Raw genomic sequence first — 13,953 nt, forward strand, 5'->3', positions numbered from 1 at the left:
AAGTAATAAATGTTATTTGCAGTTAACAATTTTCTTTTTTCTTTATTACAATATTTATGGCAAGACTAGGTATAAGAAAAATACATGCACATGCTATAATTATGAATAATGTAAAAATATCTATACATTTGACGACTGTGTTATGGTTCCTACACACACACCACGAACAAAAGCAAACGAGGCAACTATTATAAAAACAATAGATCGAAAGATGATTCTATTGAAATGTACTGTTATAAGAATTTTAATTCAATATATAGGTGGCATGTGCTAAGGCACCAAATCGAATAATATAACATTTTGTGGAAATCTTGTTAAATTTTAACGGTGTACTTTTAGAAATTATAAAAATAATATGAAAATATAACAATAAATTTACAAATTACAACATTATATAATATAGAAAATGCAATGTGTGCAAGTATATTCTTTGCATTTGACACACCACAGAAAATAAATTTGCACATGGTTTTGTGTAAACATACTGAATACGTGAAAATGATAAAATGACGCACACATAATGTCATAAAATTAACAAATATGTATTTGTATCCCGCGCACTGCCAAAGTAAGACGTATATTTAAATCTTGTCTTTTTCGTTCTTACAATATATAATGCATATATGTGAATATTAACATACAATACATATTTCAATAGTGCTCTCATATGACAGTCAGTAAGGTGACCTTTATGCCCACAAAATTTTATAATTGCCTATTAAGCTCATCAAGTGGAACAGAACTAAGCGTGAATCAGAGGATATGATATCACACAGCATTCTACCTTCGTACGATTGGGACGTCTTAGGATCTTCAATTATCTGTCATAAGTGCAGTGCAAACAGTGTGTTCTTGTAACGTCGAGAATGTCACGTAGTGATACGCTCTATGGTAATGTATGATTAAATGAAGATTTTCGTATCCTTTTTACAATTAAAATTGATTTAAATTGATTTAAAATTGATTTACTATTAACGATTATATATAACGGAGATAGTTATTAAATGTTTTCAATGTGAAAAAAAATTTGTAAGTATATCAAAAAAAATCGGATAAATTTAAGGCATGTTGATGTAAATGTTTCATGTTGTTTACCCGGTCTTATTGTGTAATATGATCACGAACTAAAGACAAACGTTGTAAATGCATGCGACAAAAATTATCTTAAGTTTGATAACGGAGTTAAATATCTACAATGTAAATGAGTAAAGCATTGCAAAACATGTGCTTAAGTAAAACATCCGCAAAATTATAATGTGTATACAATTAGAATAATTTTAGAGGCATACTAATTTTGTTTCATCCTACAGCATCTCTTCTAGGTAGCAAAATCTAATAAATTGATAAATCTAAATGCATCGTGGAGGCAGCGCATACAGCATTCGAGTGCATTCACAAAGTAATTTAGTATCGACTACAGATATAGATGAAATTGGATCCATATCTTTTAATCTATATGACCTCGATTGTATTGTTCAAATATAACGAACGACATATCAATAAAGTTGACTGCAATGGAATAATAATAATAATTTTTTACAAACGTACCCTTCGTATTACATACTAATTAGCATTAGTTAAATGTATTTCACTTATTAAAATAATGTATTTGAAAGCATGAATTCAAGGTACAAAAGTATTTTTATTGGAATTATGTAACTCATTTCAAATCAAAATAATATAGCGAGCTAAAAATTACAAAACAAAATGCTTCTTTTCGAAATAAGTCATAATGCATTGCCTATGAACATTTCGAAAAATACTATAAATAAAACAAGGAAAACTTTTGTGAATGCACCCAACGTAGTGTACCTCAGCGAGGTTAGTTATAGACAAAGATAGTCTCTGCAGCGAACTCCTCCGCTGTGTGGTGACTAGCTTGCGAACTACATTTAAAGGCCGTCTCAGCCCTAACATCTGCGTGCTGAAGAACGAATCGGACGCCTCTTCGTCTTCCTGTATCGACGTCACCTTGAAATTAAATACTTGACTCGGCGAAAGAATTACGGACGCACGACGTACGCGCACGCACTCGGTGCGTACAAATCGTTGTATGTACAATAAAATCTATACAAAAACTTTAATAAAACGTTCCTTTTGTGTTTGTGTTATTCATTACCTCTCCCATAACATATAGGGATATTTGAATACATAGCATGGATAGTAAGAGTTTAATATCAATTTATAAATTTATGAAGCACTTATATATGTGTTTTAAATTTTTATACAGTGGTAACACAAATATAACTTAAGCGTATATAAAGATTTGTAATCGCATAGTACAAAACATGAAGGAATTTTTAAAGAGCTCTACAATTAGAGTAAAACTTACAAATAGAAATATTCCATTGAGTTTGATGATACCGACTCAGTGTTAAATTAACTGTTTACACTTTACAGTAATATTTAACGATCTCATAAAATGGTATCAGTGTAGCTTATTTTGTTAAAGAAAATAAAAGATTCTCTACATATATAGGGCTTAAGATGTTTGTGTAAATTCTTGAGAAAAACTGGTAAGAAGTGGTATTGAGTTTCTAATACGAACACAAATTTGGTTTTAGGAAATAATACATTGTGCTATAGATACAAGTCTATGGTTCTAAAACTAAATATATTATACTTATCTAAATAATACAACACGCTGTTAAAATAAAACATACAAAACTTTTACGTAGTTTTATTGGATAATTAATAAATAAATAGGCTTAAAATAAAATAACGTTGAACACATTTGAAACAATATAACACAGGGTATACACAACCAATAATGAATACAAACTTAGACTAAAGATAAAGCTTACAAATAATACTGTTTATTAAACAAAATAAAAAATCTTATTCCAACGCTACTAGTATAGAGCTTAGCGCTAAATATGCTCTTTGTCTGGAAAATACTCTATCGCTAAACCAACTCCTAACATTCCTATACTGGTTTCTGATTGCATAGCCAGTGTTGTGTACACACAAAGGTACATTGATATCAACAGTTCTATGTGGACGAAACGATCTATCGCTGAAAAGAAACGGACAACAGCATTTGCTCACCTCTTTGGCTTCCGGCATGTCTTCGTTGAATTTCACAGAAATAGTGCGTGACGCTTCTTTTTCTTCCCAATCGTCGTCAGAATCGTGGTCTCGTGAAAATGTGGACTCTGTTATACGAAATGACATTTTAGAATTGCAATTTAATTATTTTGTAGTAAATATTTATATAAGCCAAGATCTAAAGAACAATAGCATTGGACTGCGCTTAGTTACAGTACTTTAGGGTTTAAACATAATACGCAAAACCAGGACATGAGACAACATATAAAACGTACAACACAACATTAAACAGGACACAATATACATTGACAAATACCACTGTCTGGAAAACATTGTACAGTAGGCATATGTATAAACTTACGGGTAAGAGACGAAGAACCAAAAGTGAAGTTCTTAATACCGATTCCTTCTATTCTATTAAACATGTAATTTTGAAATAAATATATTTCAAGTTGAAATGTCTAAGGATATCCAATCTAAACGAGGTATCTACACTACGTGTGAAAAGCAGCGCTGTGAATTGTGTTTCGATATTGAAAAATCCATATTTATATACATTACTTACCTCTTATCCTATCAAGCTCTTGTGACTGAGAATTAAATCTGTGTTCCCTGACCCACGTGCCACTGCCGACCTCTGACGTGTGTTCCAACTCTATGTGTGTTGTGTCAAAAGTGACGTTTAGTATTTACACGGCAAAACAAAACAAACACCGGTCGGTGCCTATACACTGTGATTTATTTTCATAATCCCTTTATTATAATATAAATAATGTGAATACTTGACTTGAAGCATGTTTCATAGACAACAATTGGATATTTATTTTTGTGTATTTTTTTTTCTCTTACTAATTATCCTATTGTTCAATTTGACTATATAAAATGTTACTAATTTTATATCATTCATCACATCAAATATACCTATTGATACAGCAAGGTACCAAAACAAAGACCTAATTAAAAGTGTATAGACACAGACTCTTGCACAATTAAAGAAAAAGCACAAAAAGCATAAAACAGATAATACCATTTGCATACATGGCATTGTTTTACCATATTGTATAGAACATTAAGATTGTGTATCTCGTCTCGATAACGCTAGTGACGTGATAGTATAAAAATAAAATCTAATATAAACAGCCTTAAGAACAGGAAGATTTGGGCCTTCCTACTATATATTATAATTAATTCTGCTATTATTTATGTCTCATTTATTGTATTATACAGATAGATAACTACATGATTTCATATTATATTATACTGTGTCATGAATTAGTATGATTCTTAAAACTGTTTATTTAATGTAAAGCATATTGATTAAGCAACCAAAGCATTGACTCCATAGTTATCATGAATTTATTAAATTGATGATGACATGTTGATTCGCCATATAGATTTCTCAATAAATACCATTTTCATTATTTTTTAATGCCATGACTTTTTCTGTACACCCTTATCAAAAACCCAATTAATTGAGAACCAATTATGTATCAATATAGAACACATTAAATCAGTTATATAAGTATTTTAATAATCACTCCATTTATATCACGCAAAAAGGAGTCCGTGAATTATTATTATTTTTGTTATTTAATGGAATATATCTCTTATTAAAAAAAAGTGAACTAATTACAGCGCATCGTTCATGATAACTAAAATCACAGCAAAGAAATGGTGTATGCCAGCCAAACAATCATCGATACCTGGCTGTTGTGTGTAACTGAGCTGCGGCAGGAGAAAGCAAGTGAGCACATTCTCTCCCGTTGTCTCGTCCCTGTCTGTTTGGAAGGTTAACAGGGGTTGAGCCTGGTTTTCCGATAACCACACCGCTTTCAACTCCAAATTCACTAGCGTATATGGAAGATATTGTAATCTGTAAAGGAATAAAATAATTAATTTACACCGAGAAGTACCCATAATAATTATAACGCCTCCAGTTAGTACATGAAAATATCTCCAAATTACTTATTTGCCAATTGTTTGCATTGTATATTTATTTCGGCAATTGTTTTTCCTCATATTGAGAATGTCAAATGGATGGAATGAAATATTATCAATATTATTATGTAAGAGAGAGTATGTACTCCTGCATAATGCAAGCTTTACGTTAGCCATTCAGGAAAACCACTCTTATATTTATGCCGAAAAATAGATGGCAGTAATATACAGGCATTTATCTATATATTTTTCGTATCTTCCTATGGTACCAGTAAGAAGTTTACGACATGTATTTCTCACTAGCCTTTCGGGATCCACGTTGGTAAAAACTTGGGTTTAAAACAACAGAATCACATACAATTAATGACCCGATTACTCACCGATTGCCGCTTACATCTAAAACATGGAGGGATTTGCAGTTTCCTAATTCATTTGGCAATTTGGTGAGCTTGTTGTCTCGCAAACTTAGCACTCCCAGGAGGGTCATGTTGCCGATCTCTTGCGGTATGTCGCCCAGTGAATTCCTGTCCACATTCAGTACGGTCAACTCGTTAAGATTCCCGATGGATCTCGGTAATTCCATTAAAAAATTCTCCGTCAATATAAGCTCTTGTAGATTTGTACACCTGCAAATAATTCCAGAGATTTAGACCTGACACTGATTATGTTTATTTATTTGTTTTGTTTAAAGCCGAATTCAATTCAAGTATTCAAATATGTATTTTAATTGGTAAGATTAATATACAGATTAACAAAAGACAATCAATGCTTTCACTACAAAACAAATTATTGTGATAGTTACCTTCCAACATTCTCGTTTAACGTATGTAATCTATTTTGGTCCAATTTCAATATCGCTAACTTTCCCAGATCGCCAATACCATTTGGTACAGTTTCAAGCATATTCTGCGATAAATGCAGATCTGTGAGGGAACATAAACCACCGATTTCTTCTGGAATCTTCTCTAGCTTGTTCTCACTAACGTCCAAACAAATTAAAGCTTTCAAGTTGCCAATTTCCGAGGGTAAATACTGAAGTTTGTTGTGATCCAGCCATAGCTCTTGTAATGCGGGTAGCTCACCAATAAACTCAGGCTAAGAAAAAATATGATGACACATTATTATGATAAATTCGTATTACGTATAAAAATATGAATGTATTTCTTTCTTTAATTTCAAAACAATAAGGGTTTGGTTTTATTATGGGTTTGGTTTTAATATACTTTCAAGTCTCAATTTATTTTAATTTTAACTGACATATTACAGAAATAAAAAACTCACCAGTGCTTCAATTTCATTATCGCCGAGATCCAACCGTTCTAGCTTAGTTAGGTTTTTTAACGACTCTGGTAGAGATTTCAATAGATTTTCTCGTAGCTCTAGTGATTGGAGAGACACCAAGCTGAAAATATAAAAAAATAAATTGTTAATTTTAAAATATTAATATCTTGTTGATGCCCTACTTATATTATAAACACAAAAAGTTTGTAAAAATTTACAGATGTTTGTAACTCTTTCACGCAAAACCTCTCTTGGAATCTAAAGTTATTACTATACTAAATTGGTAATAAATTTGGTACAGTAATTACTTCAGCTGGGATACCACGTAAGTGAAGCCACGGTTTCCAGCTACTATTTACTAATATTATATAAAATCTAAACCTTATATAAAATCCAACTTCTTTTTCCTACAATAACGATCAAGTAAAAACAAAAAAGATAAAACAAAGACTACGAAGATCAGAAAAGTAACTATGTTCACCATACAAATAATATTTACTATCGCCATAACTCTACAACTCAATTCTTTTGACCCAGAAAACTAAAGTAAGCAAAATAAAACATAATGATAAGGTTAGTGATGCAGACCCTGTTGAGCATCTATTTGCATTAATTATGTTTAGTATGCTATAGTTTACTTAGATAACATATCTCGAACTTTTTATACAACATAACTTGGGTGTTAAAGCATCAATATCATACACCTTTTAGGCAGTTATGCTACATAAACCGCATCACTGCTTAATGTCAGTAGGTCATACGTCTCCCTATTAAGTGTAAAAAAATATTGTTAAATTACACTGTTTTATAATAATACTAGCTTTTGCTCGCGGCTTCGAATGCGTTAAATATGGAGTAGTTTAATAGATGTTACTATACATATAAACCTTCCTCTTTAATCACTCTATCTATTAAAAAAAATCGCATCAAAATCTGATGTGCAGTTTAAAAGATTTAAGCATACATATGGCCATAGGGACAGAGAAAGCGACTTTGAATGATGTAAGTATGCATATCAAAAACGAACAAATGATAATCAAACTCATTAATCAAAATATACATAATTTGGGTGGCCTATACTTGGAATGTCTTCAATTTCCTTCAAGAAATCACAGTTATGTCCTGAATGGAGAACGTCCACAATTATTATACTGTTTTAAATATGATTAAATAGATGATGAAACCCTGTAGGGTTTCCTTTAGCCCTTTCTGTAAGCGAAGCAATTAGTTCATTAAAAACTTTACATCATAATCTGAAAGGTTATTTTTCATATGGACTTTTCATTAGGTCAATGGTTTTGTACAATACTTTATCACCTAAGAATGAGTCATCCGTACGTATCTTTGAGCGTAGCTATAAAAGATTTAAATAAATAACATCTACTCATTTCCACTGAATCTTAGTTCCGCTAATTTTATACTTACATAAGTATTCTACTAAAAGAAAGTCATTGACAAACGTACTAAGTATCGAATTCGCTCGTATGACAATGGGGCCGTGGGACTTAAACAATGGATGACTAATCCAGTGACTATTCAAACTACAGCCATAAGCGAGGCTAAATGGATAAGTGCTGAATTTAATAGCAGGTTGACAGGTGGATTACGCGAATATTTTGAAGGATAATTCGGTTAAGTTGAACATCAAATGAGATTGAAACCGGAAAAACATTTCAATCCAGTTCTCTGAGTCATAGGTGTAGAGTTGCATATTTATCACTTACAATAGCTTGTATATTATATACGTTTATAAAAAACAAGAATAGGTGTTTAATGTTATTTTAAGATACTAAATATCGCGCTATTGCATTGGATATACACGGATGTTAAATTTCATAGTCTCGAATGATGCAGTTTAGTATAGTTAAGTAAATATTATTCCACCATACGCTACGCTTTTACGCTCATGTTATATCGTAGATCTAATGACAATACAGCGAGCGAGCAGTAAATAGGATTTTGTTTACATTCTGCACGCGGTCGCAACTTATACTGCGAACCTTGACGTCGCATTCCTTAGCAAGATGTCGAAGCACTTAGCGCAACATTCGATACACAAACCAATTGATGAATCACTCACGACACGGTTGTAAGGCTTTATTCAAAAACAACTATTTTATGAGCTCCCGCGTACTTACTACCGTTTATAACGGGCTGTTACGGTTTCGTTTCCAACTTAGTGGAAATTTGTGGCTAAATTAGGCAGAATTTTTTGTTCTTACAACCGTCTGAACTAGTTCTTGTGATTTATGTTATTTACTTAAGTAATTAATGACTAAGAATCGAGAAATCGCCATTAGGCCCAAATATGCAAATGGAGTAACGAGAACTCATTTCTGTCTGTGATCCGTTGTAATAATTTTATTTCGTATTTACGAAATTATTGAAATAATTTATAATGACATACCGGTAATAATATTTTCTAATTCATGACTAGCAAGAATTATTGTAAATTGTAAAAATCCACTAAACATTTGTTAAATTAATTACAAAACGTTCCTTTTTTTCAAATTATTTTGATGACCTGCTTCTGATTTTAACGTAGTCATAAAACTTTTCTCGCGCATCACATTAATAAGACACCACAATGTCATAAAGAAACCTTCTCGGATATAAGAAATTAGGTTTATTATTGTTGTTAATTACAAATTTAGTCGTAACTTATAAGAATGCGTTTATCGCCTCGCTGCAGCGAAGTACATTTATCACGGTGAGGCCGATTCGATTAAAATTTAAACCTTTAAACTCTATAATTCTATCATAAATACAAATAAAAATATCTTGGAACGTTTTTTCAAGTAGAAATACTCGTAAATACTTCGACAGTTTAACTACAGGCACAAATTCAATGAAGAAATTGTATCCTGATCTTCATTAGTATTTTATTACAAATCTAAACGAATGATAGCAATAATTTCACTATCAATAACAGTGTTTTTATTAAAGTAACAAGTTAGATAAAGAACATGATACCTTGATAAGACTCGTAGTAGGCACGCCCTATTATTTATCACATGTTAGTTTACCTACATTGCGTTCCATGAACTTTTTATGAAACTAAAAATTAATCGTAATAAATGATGCTATAAGGTTCAAATTAAAAGGTAAAAGTTAAATTGACGGACTTAATGAATAGGGCATTTTATAGCTGGAATAATGTCATAAGTGTCCTAAATTCCATTGCAATTTAAACATGCTGTCGGAGCCGTTTGGACAATACTCGTTTTACCAAATCGAGTAAAGGCCGCTTGCCGCATTAAGTTTACCTTGGCACATTTAAGGGATGAACTATTAATAGAATCCTAAATACCGTATGTTAAAAAAATATTATTATTATTTAATCCTATAAAGTATAAACCTCTATTATATTACGTGAGGTATGTAAAAAAGTATCGGTGCAAATTTATGTAACTTATTGATTTAAGTGACATCGATTTGAAATAGTTTTTAACCTTTATTTACTGGCCTAAGCAAAGTAATAATACCGACCGTCAACAGTATTACATAATGTAAACGAATAAAAACTCCATCACACGAAGCAGTTTCGTAACTCATAAAAATACCAACGAAATATTGCCATTATAACAAAACGATTCGTGAGTACACAAACTTTTAGGCAAAGAGTGGCCGACGGCGCGTCAGTAACTTTCCACAAAACTTTCGCTTTCATTAGTCTTTGTAGAGCTTTACAATGGGCTCTGTCATGATTAAATGAAATATAGTTCCTCGGGTAAATCTCGATGTTGAAAATATGAACTTACATCTATTGTGGTAAACCTTGTTTGTCCAATTAATTACAGTACGGAGCAAGACCTTGTCGAATAGGTGGTTCACGCAAATTGAATTGCATGATCTCGTATCTATAGATAAAGTATTGAGCACCGAATAGCAAAACAATAATATTATAATATGAAAAAATATCCAAACTGCTATCCGACATTTGTCCTTAAATCATGTATAGTTCGAAAAATAATACACTTCTCCTTATACTATTGATTTTAAGATACTTGCAATTTGTCCTAACGTCATTTTAGGTAACTACGACACAATAAGCGACGGCGCAAGGCTCAGTAAGATGCTAATGTTTTACACTTCTCATAGCATACTTAGACCGAATGGCAACAAGATTCTTTCCTATTAAAACGTTAGACCAACCCATAAGTAACTCAGCTGAAGTCAAATGCACACGGTGAGACTCACCTGCCAAAATCGCTCGGTAAGCTAGTCAGTGACATGTCGTTAAGGCCGAGCACGGTGAGCGCGCGCAGCTGGCTGAAGCCGGCCGGCAGCCGCGGGATGGGATTGCTGCTGAAGTCGGCGATCTGCAGCGCGCGCAGTTTCTTGATGTCCTCTGGTATGTCGGGAATGTCTGAAAGGTTTGGGGTGAAATTACAGCGGAATACATTTAGTGTACCTATAAAGGATGCTACAGACAGCGCGTCCCATCAAAATTTTTTAAACAATAGTCTCATAATTTAATAAAATAGTCTTATTATAATAATATAGACTATTTGATTAAAGTCGAAATGTTAGTATAGCAATAAAATTAAGTTTACCATTACGTATTTAAATCTTATAGCATGTGATATAAATCTATTTACTCTGCATATATTTGTTATAGATAAGGCATTAAACTAAAAATAGAATAAAGTAAGATGTAATTACTTCACAATATAAATAGCATGAAGCTCAAAGGAACCAGATGTGCCGCTAATTCAATAGAATCTATACGCCTTCAAACGATTTTTACATGTCAAAAATTATGAAGAGAAATGAAAGGAAGTGTAGTGTTTCTTTTCATAACATGAATAGCATGTTAGTTTTAACAAGAATGCGATCACCGGTATGTGTAGGTGTAGAATCGAGATATTGTATAAAATTCCATACTATAGGAATGAACAAGAGAATAATTAACTTCTGTCATCTTATTAACTTGGTTTCGAAATAAATACTATATCATCTTATACCTTTAAACGAGCAATTCTTGTATATATATATATATATATATATATATATAATTGGGATCTCGGAATCGGCTCCAACGATTTTCATGAAATTTAGTATATAGGGGTTTTCAAGGGCGATAAATCGATCTAGCTAGGAATTTTTTTTAGAAAATGTCATATTCGTGTTTTATTCGTGTTTTTTTTCCCTGACATCTATTGGTGAATAGTAATACTATTTTGCTTCGTAGACAGCTGGACAACTGAAATAATGTCATATTCGTGTTTTATTCGTGTTTTTTTCCTGACATCTATTGGTGAATAATAATACTATTCGCTTCGTAGATAGCTGGGCAACTGAAATAACACAGGCACTTTTTATACCGATATTCCTACGGGATACGGACTTACGCGGTTTCAACCGCGGGTCACAGCTAGTAAAGGATTAAGCATGCACTATATGATTTAAATAATAATTTTTATATAGATATTTTCAATTGACTAATTGATTTGCGATAAAATGTTTAATTCCATCTAAAACGCACGTTTTGCATGAACTGTATGCAGACCGCTTTTTTTCAATTCTTCATTATATGAATGTACAGTGTACGTTTTATTCCACAATCATTTGGCACAGGCGTAACAATCACATTTTCTAAAAGCGCCCGTTTTAATGTCGTTAGGGATGCTTTACAGAGTTGAAGAAGGATTACGGGGCTATAACAATGGTTGTATTTTCATTTTCCTGTTTACAACGCAATCGACCGCTATAATACAAATGAGATTCGTGTCGCACACCGTCATTACATAGTTTAAGCATTTTGTTGCATTGTAAGTGTGTTTTTCCAGATTAAAAATACATTTATCGTCGTGTTTTAAGCGTTGATTACGAGTGGTGAAGTAAATTATAAATTAATATAAGAAGCCAGTAACCATACTAAGATGTGAATAAAATTAAATATGTGAATATAATATAGTTATTCGCAGTTACATTTTTTTGTCCCAATGAAGGGAAAGAGTGGTCACTTTTCTATCACTATGTACGACTCAATAAGCGATGAATATCAATGAAAATTAACTTTGTTTGTCCTCTTACTTCTCTTCCATATTCGAAAACAACTCATGATTATTTAAAGCACTTCGTGTTAAAAATTAAGTCACATTATTATGTGATGCATATTTATGTATGATGATGTATGTGTCAGTTTATGCTTATGTACAATAAACATGCACAGCCCCAGCATGTATCGCATCCTTTATACGGTTTTAAAACTAGTTGCAAATGTACTCATTTATTTAGTAGGTCAGTGACGACTGATGATTTCATAACATGGAAAGCATTCAAGGGCCATGTATGAAGACAATGCTTAACGTTTTGGACATAATAATGACGTCATAAGCGTCATTGAACAACCTTTAAAACTTTCAGAGCATAAATAGAGATTTAAATCCTTGTTGGTAATGAGATTACGAAACAGAGTAAAGTGCTTTGTATTTTGCATAATTTTTATAGGTTTTCAAAGATTTTGAATAACAATACCCCATTTTATGAAACAAGATGAATCAAAGTATTATCTCTTAGTGAATAATACCAAAGAAAGCTAAAAAAATTATGCTACAAATATGAAGAGGATCTTCATTAAGATAAAATATGAACTCAAGTCTAAAATTATTTATTATAAAGCATTCTTAATTTACAAGTATATTCATTACTAAAAATTGCCATTTCGTTGGTATTTAAATTTTAAATCAGGCTAGGGTCTTTGACAAAAACGAATCCCAAATAAAAAATTAAACGGAAAAAATAATGGAATATTTTAGTGGAAACTCAATTCGAGTATCTCAATCTAAACGCACTTGGAGATGCTAAATTGAATTGTATTCGCCGAAGCTTTTAGCGGTCAGGATCTAATGGTCTGCAAGGGCCACCGAAGGTCGATACCAGCATTAATTGGCACACGGACGTCGGACACGTAAACAGTTCGGTGTAATTTACAATAGTTATAATAAATCTTTAAAGATGTTGAGCGAAACATTGTAGAATATTGGGACAAGGTTAGCGTGGCCAGACTATTTACTAAACATTCATTCATATACCGATTGTTATCTAATATTAAACTAAAGGTAGGCACTATTGTTACCTTTACCTGTAGAATACTAATACTTCATTGAAGATTCATTTACTGTATCGTTTCCTTTATCCGACTGTAATTTAAACAACAAGTCATCGATAAATTCGCACTCATAAAAATTAATTATAAATTATAAAATGAAATACAACCATTAATGAAATTAATGATTTAAACGTCGACTACGTCAAAAATAAAAAATCAGGAGCCTTGATAATAATTATTTCGTTGCCATAACAATCATTGGCTTCAATTGAGTGAAGTGAAAGATAAAAATAAAACTATTAACGAACGTGCCCCGCGTCACTTAGTTACACATTAATGTTTTATTGTCCAAGTAAAGAAACCGTAAATATTTATCGTCCGTCGATTCGCAGGCGTTAATCATCTCGTTGAGATTTCATCACTTTTTATTAAAGCAAATACATAACAATCATACGATGAATATATTTCATTAAACAATCCTATTTCCTTTAACTCTACCGGTCGTGCCGGTTCTATAGTTGAATTTGTGATCGAGGAACTTTGGTATTGGTGTCACGATTCGATACGAATTGCATTAGGAAGTTGCCATACTTTCACAGTCGATATTGAATTAGAGCATACTTTACTAT

At 32.1% G+C, this 13,953-nt stretch overlaps 1 protein-coding gene across 17 annotated transcripts in view; it reads right to left on the bottom strand.

Annotated features, from left to right (window-relative positions):
* The window catches only part of LOC119836651 (protein lap4), a 74,955-nt gene that overhangs the window by 48,318 nt on the left and 12,684 nt on the right, over window positions 1-13,953 (bottom strand). For 15 of the 17 annotated variants that reach the window (XM_038362065.1, XM_038362082.1, XM_038362160.1 and 12 more), the window contains exon 3: window positions 10,468-10,636. In XM_038362065.1, the coding sequence (XP_038217993.1) occupies window positions 10,468-10,636 (169 nt within the window). Of the gene's footprint in view, window positions 1-3,048; window positions 3,156-3,613; window positions 3,704-4,751; window positions 4,922-5,366; window positions 5,613-5,788; window positions 6,082-6,267; window positions 6,389-10,467; window positions 10,637-13,953 lie in introns of all 17 variants that reach the window. The other 2 variants (XM_038362048.1, XM_038362074.1) reach the window with 2 other exon arrangements.

The sequence above is a fragment of the Zerene cesonia genome, chromosome 3 (assembly GCF_012273895.1).
Source record: "Zerene cesonia ecotype Mississippi chromosome 3, Zerene_cesonia_1.1, whole genome shotgun sequence".
NCBI classification, from domain to species: domain Eukaryota; kingdom Metazoa; phylum Arthropoda; class Insecta; order Lepidoptera; family Pieridae; genus Zerene; species Zerene cesonia.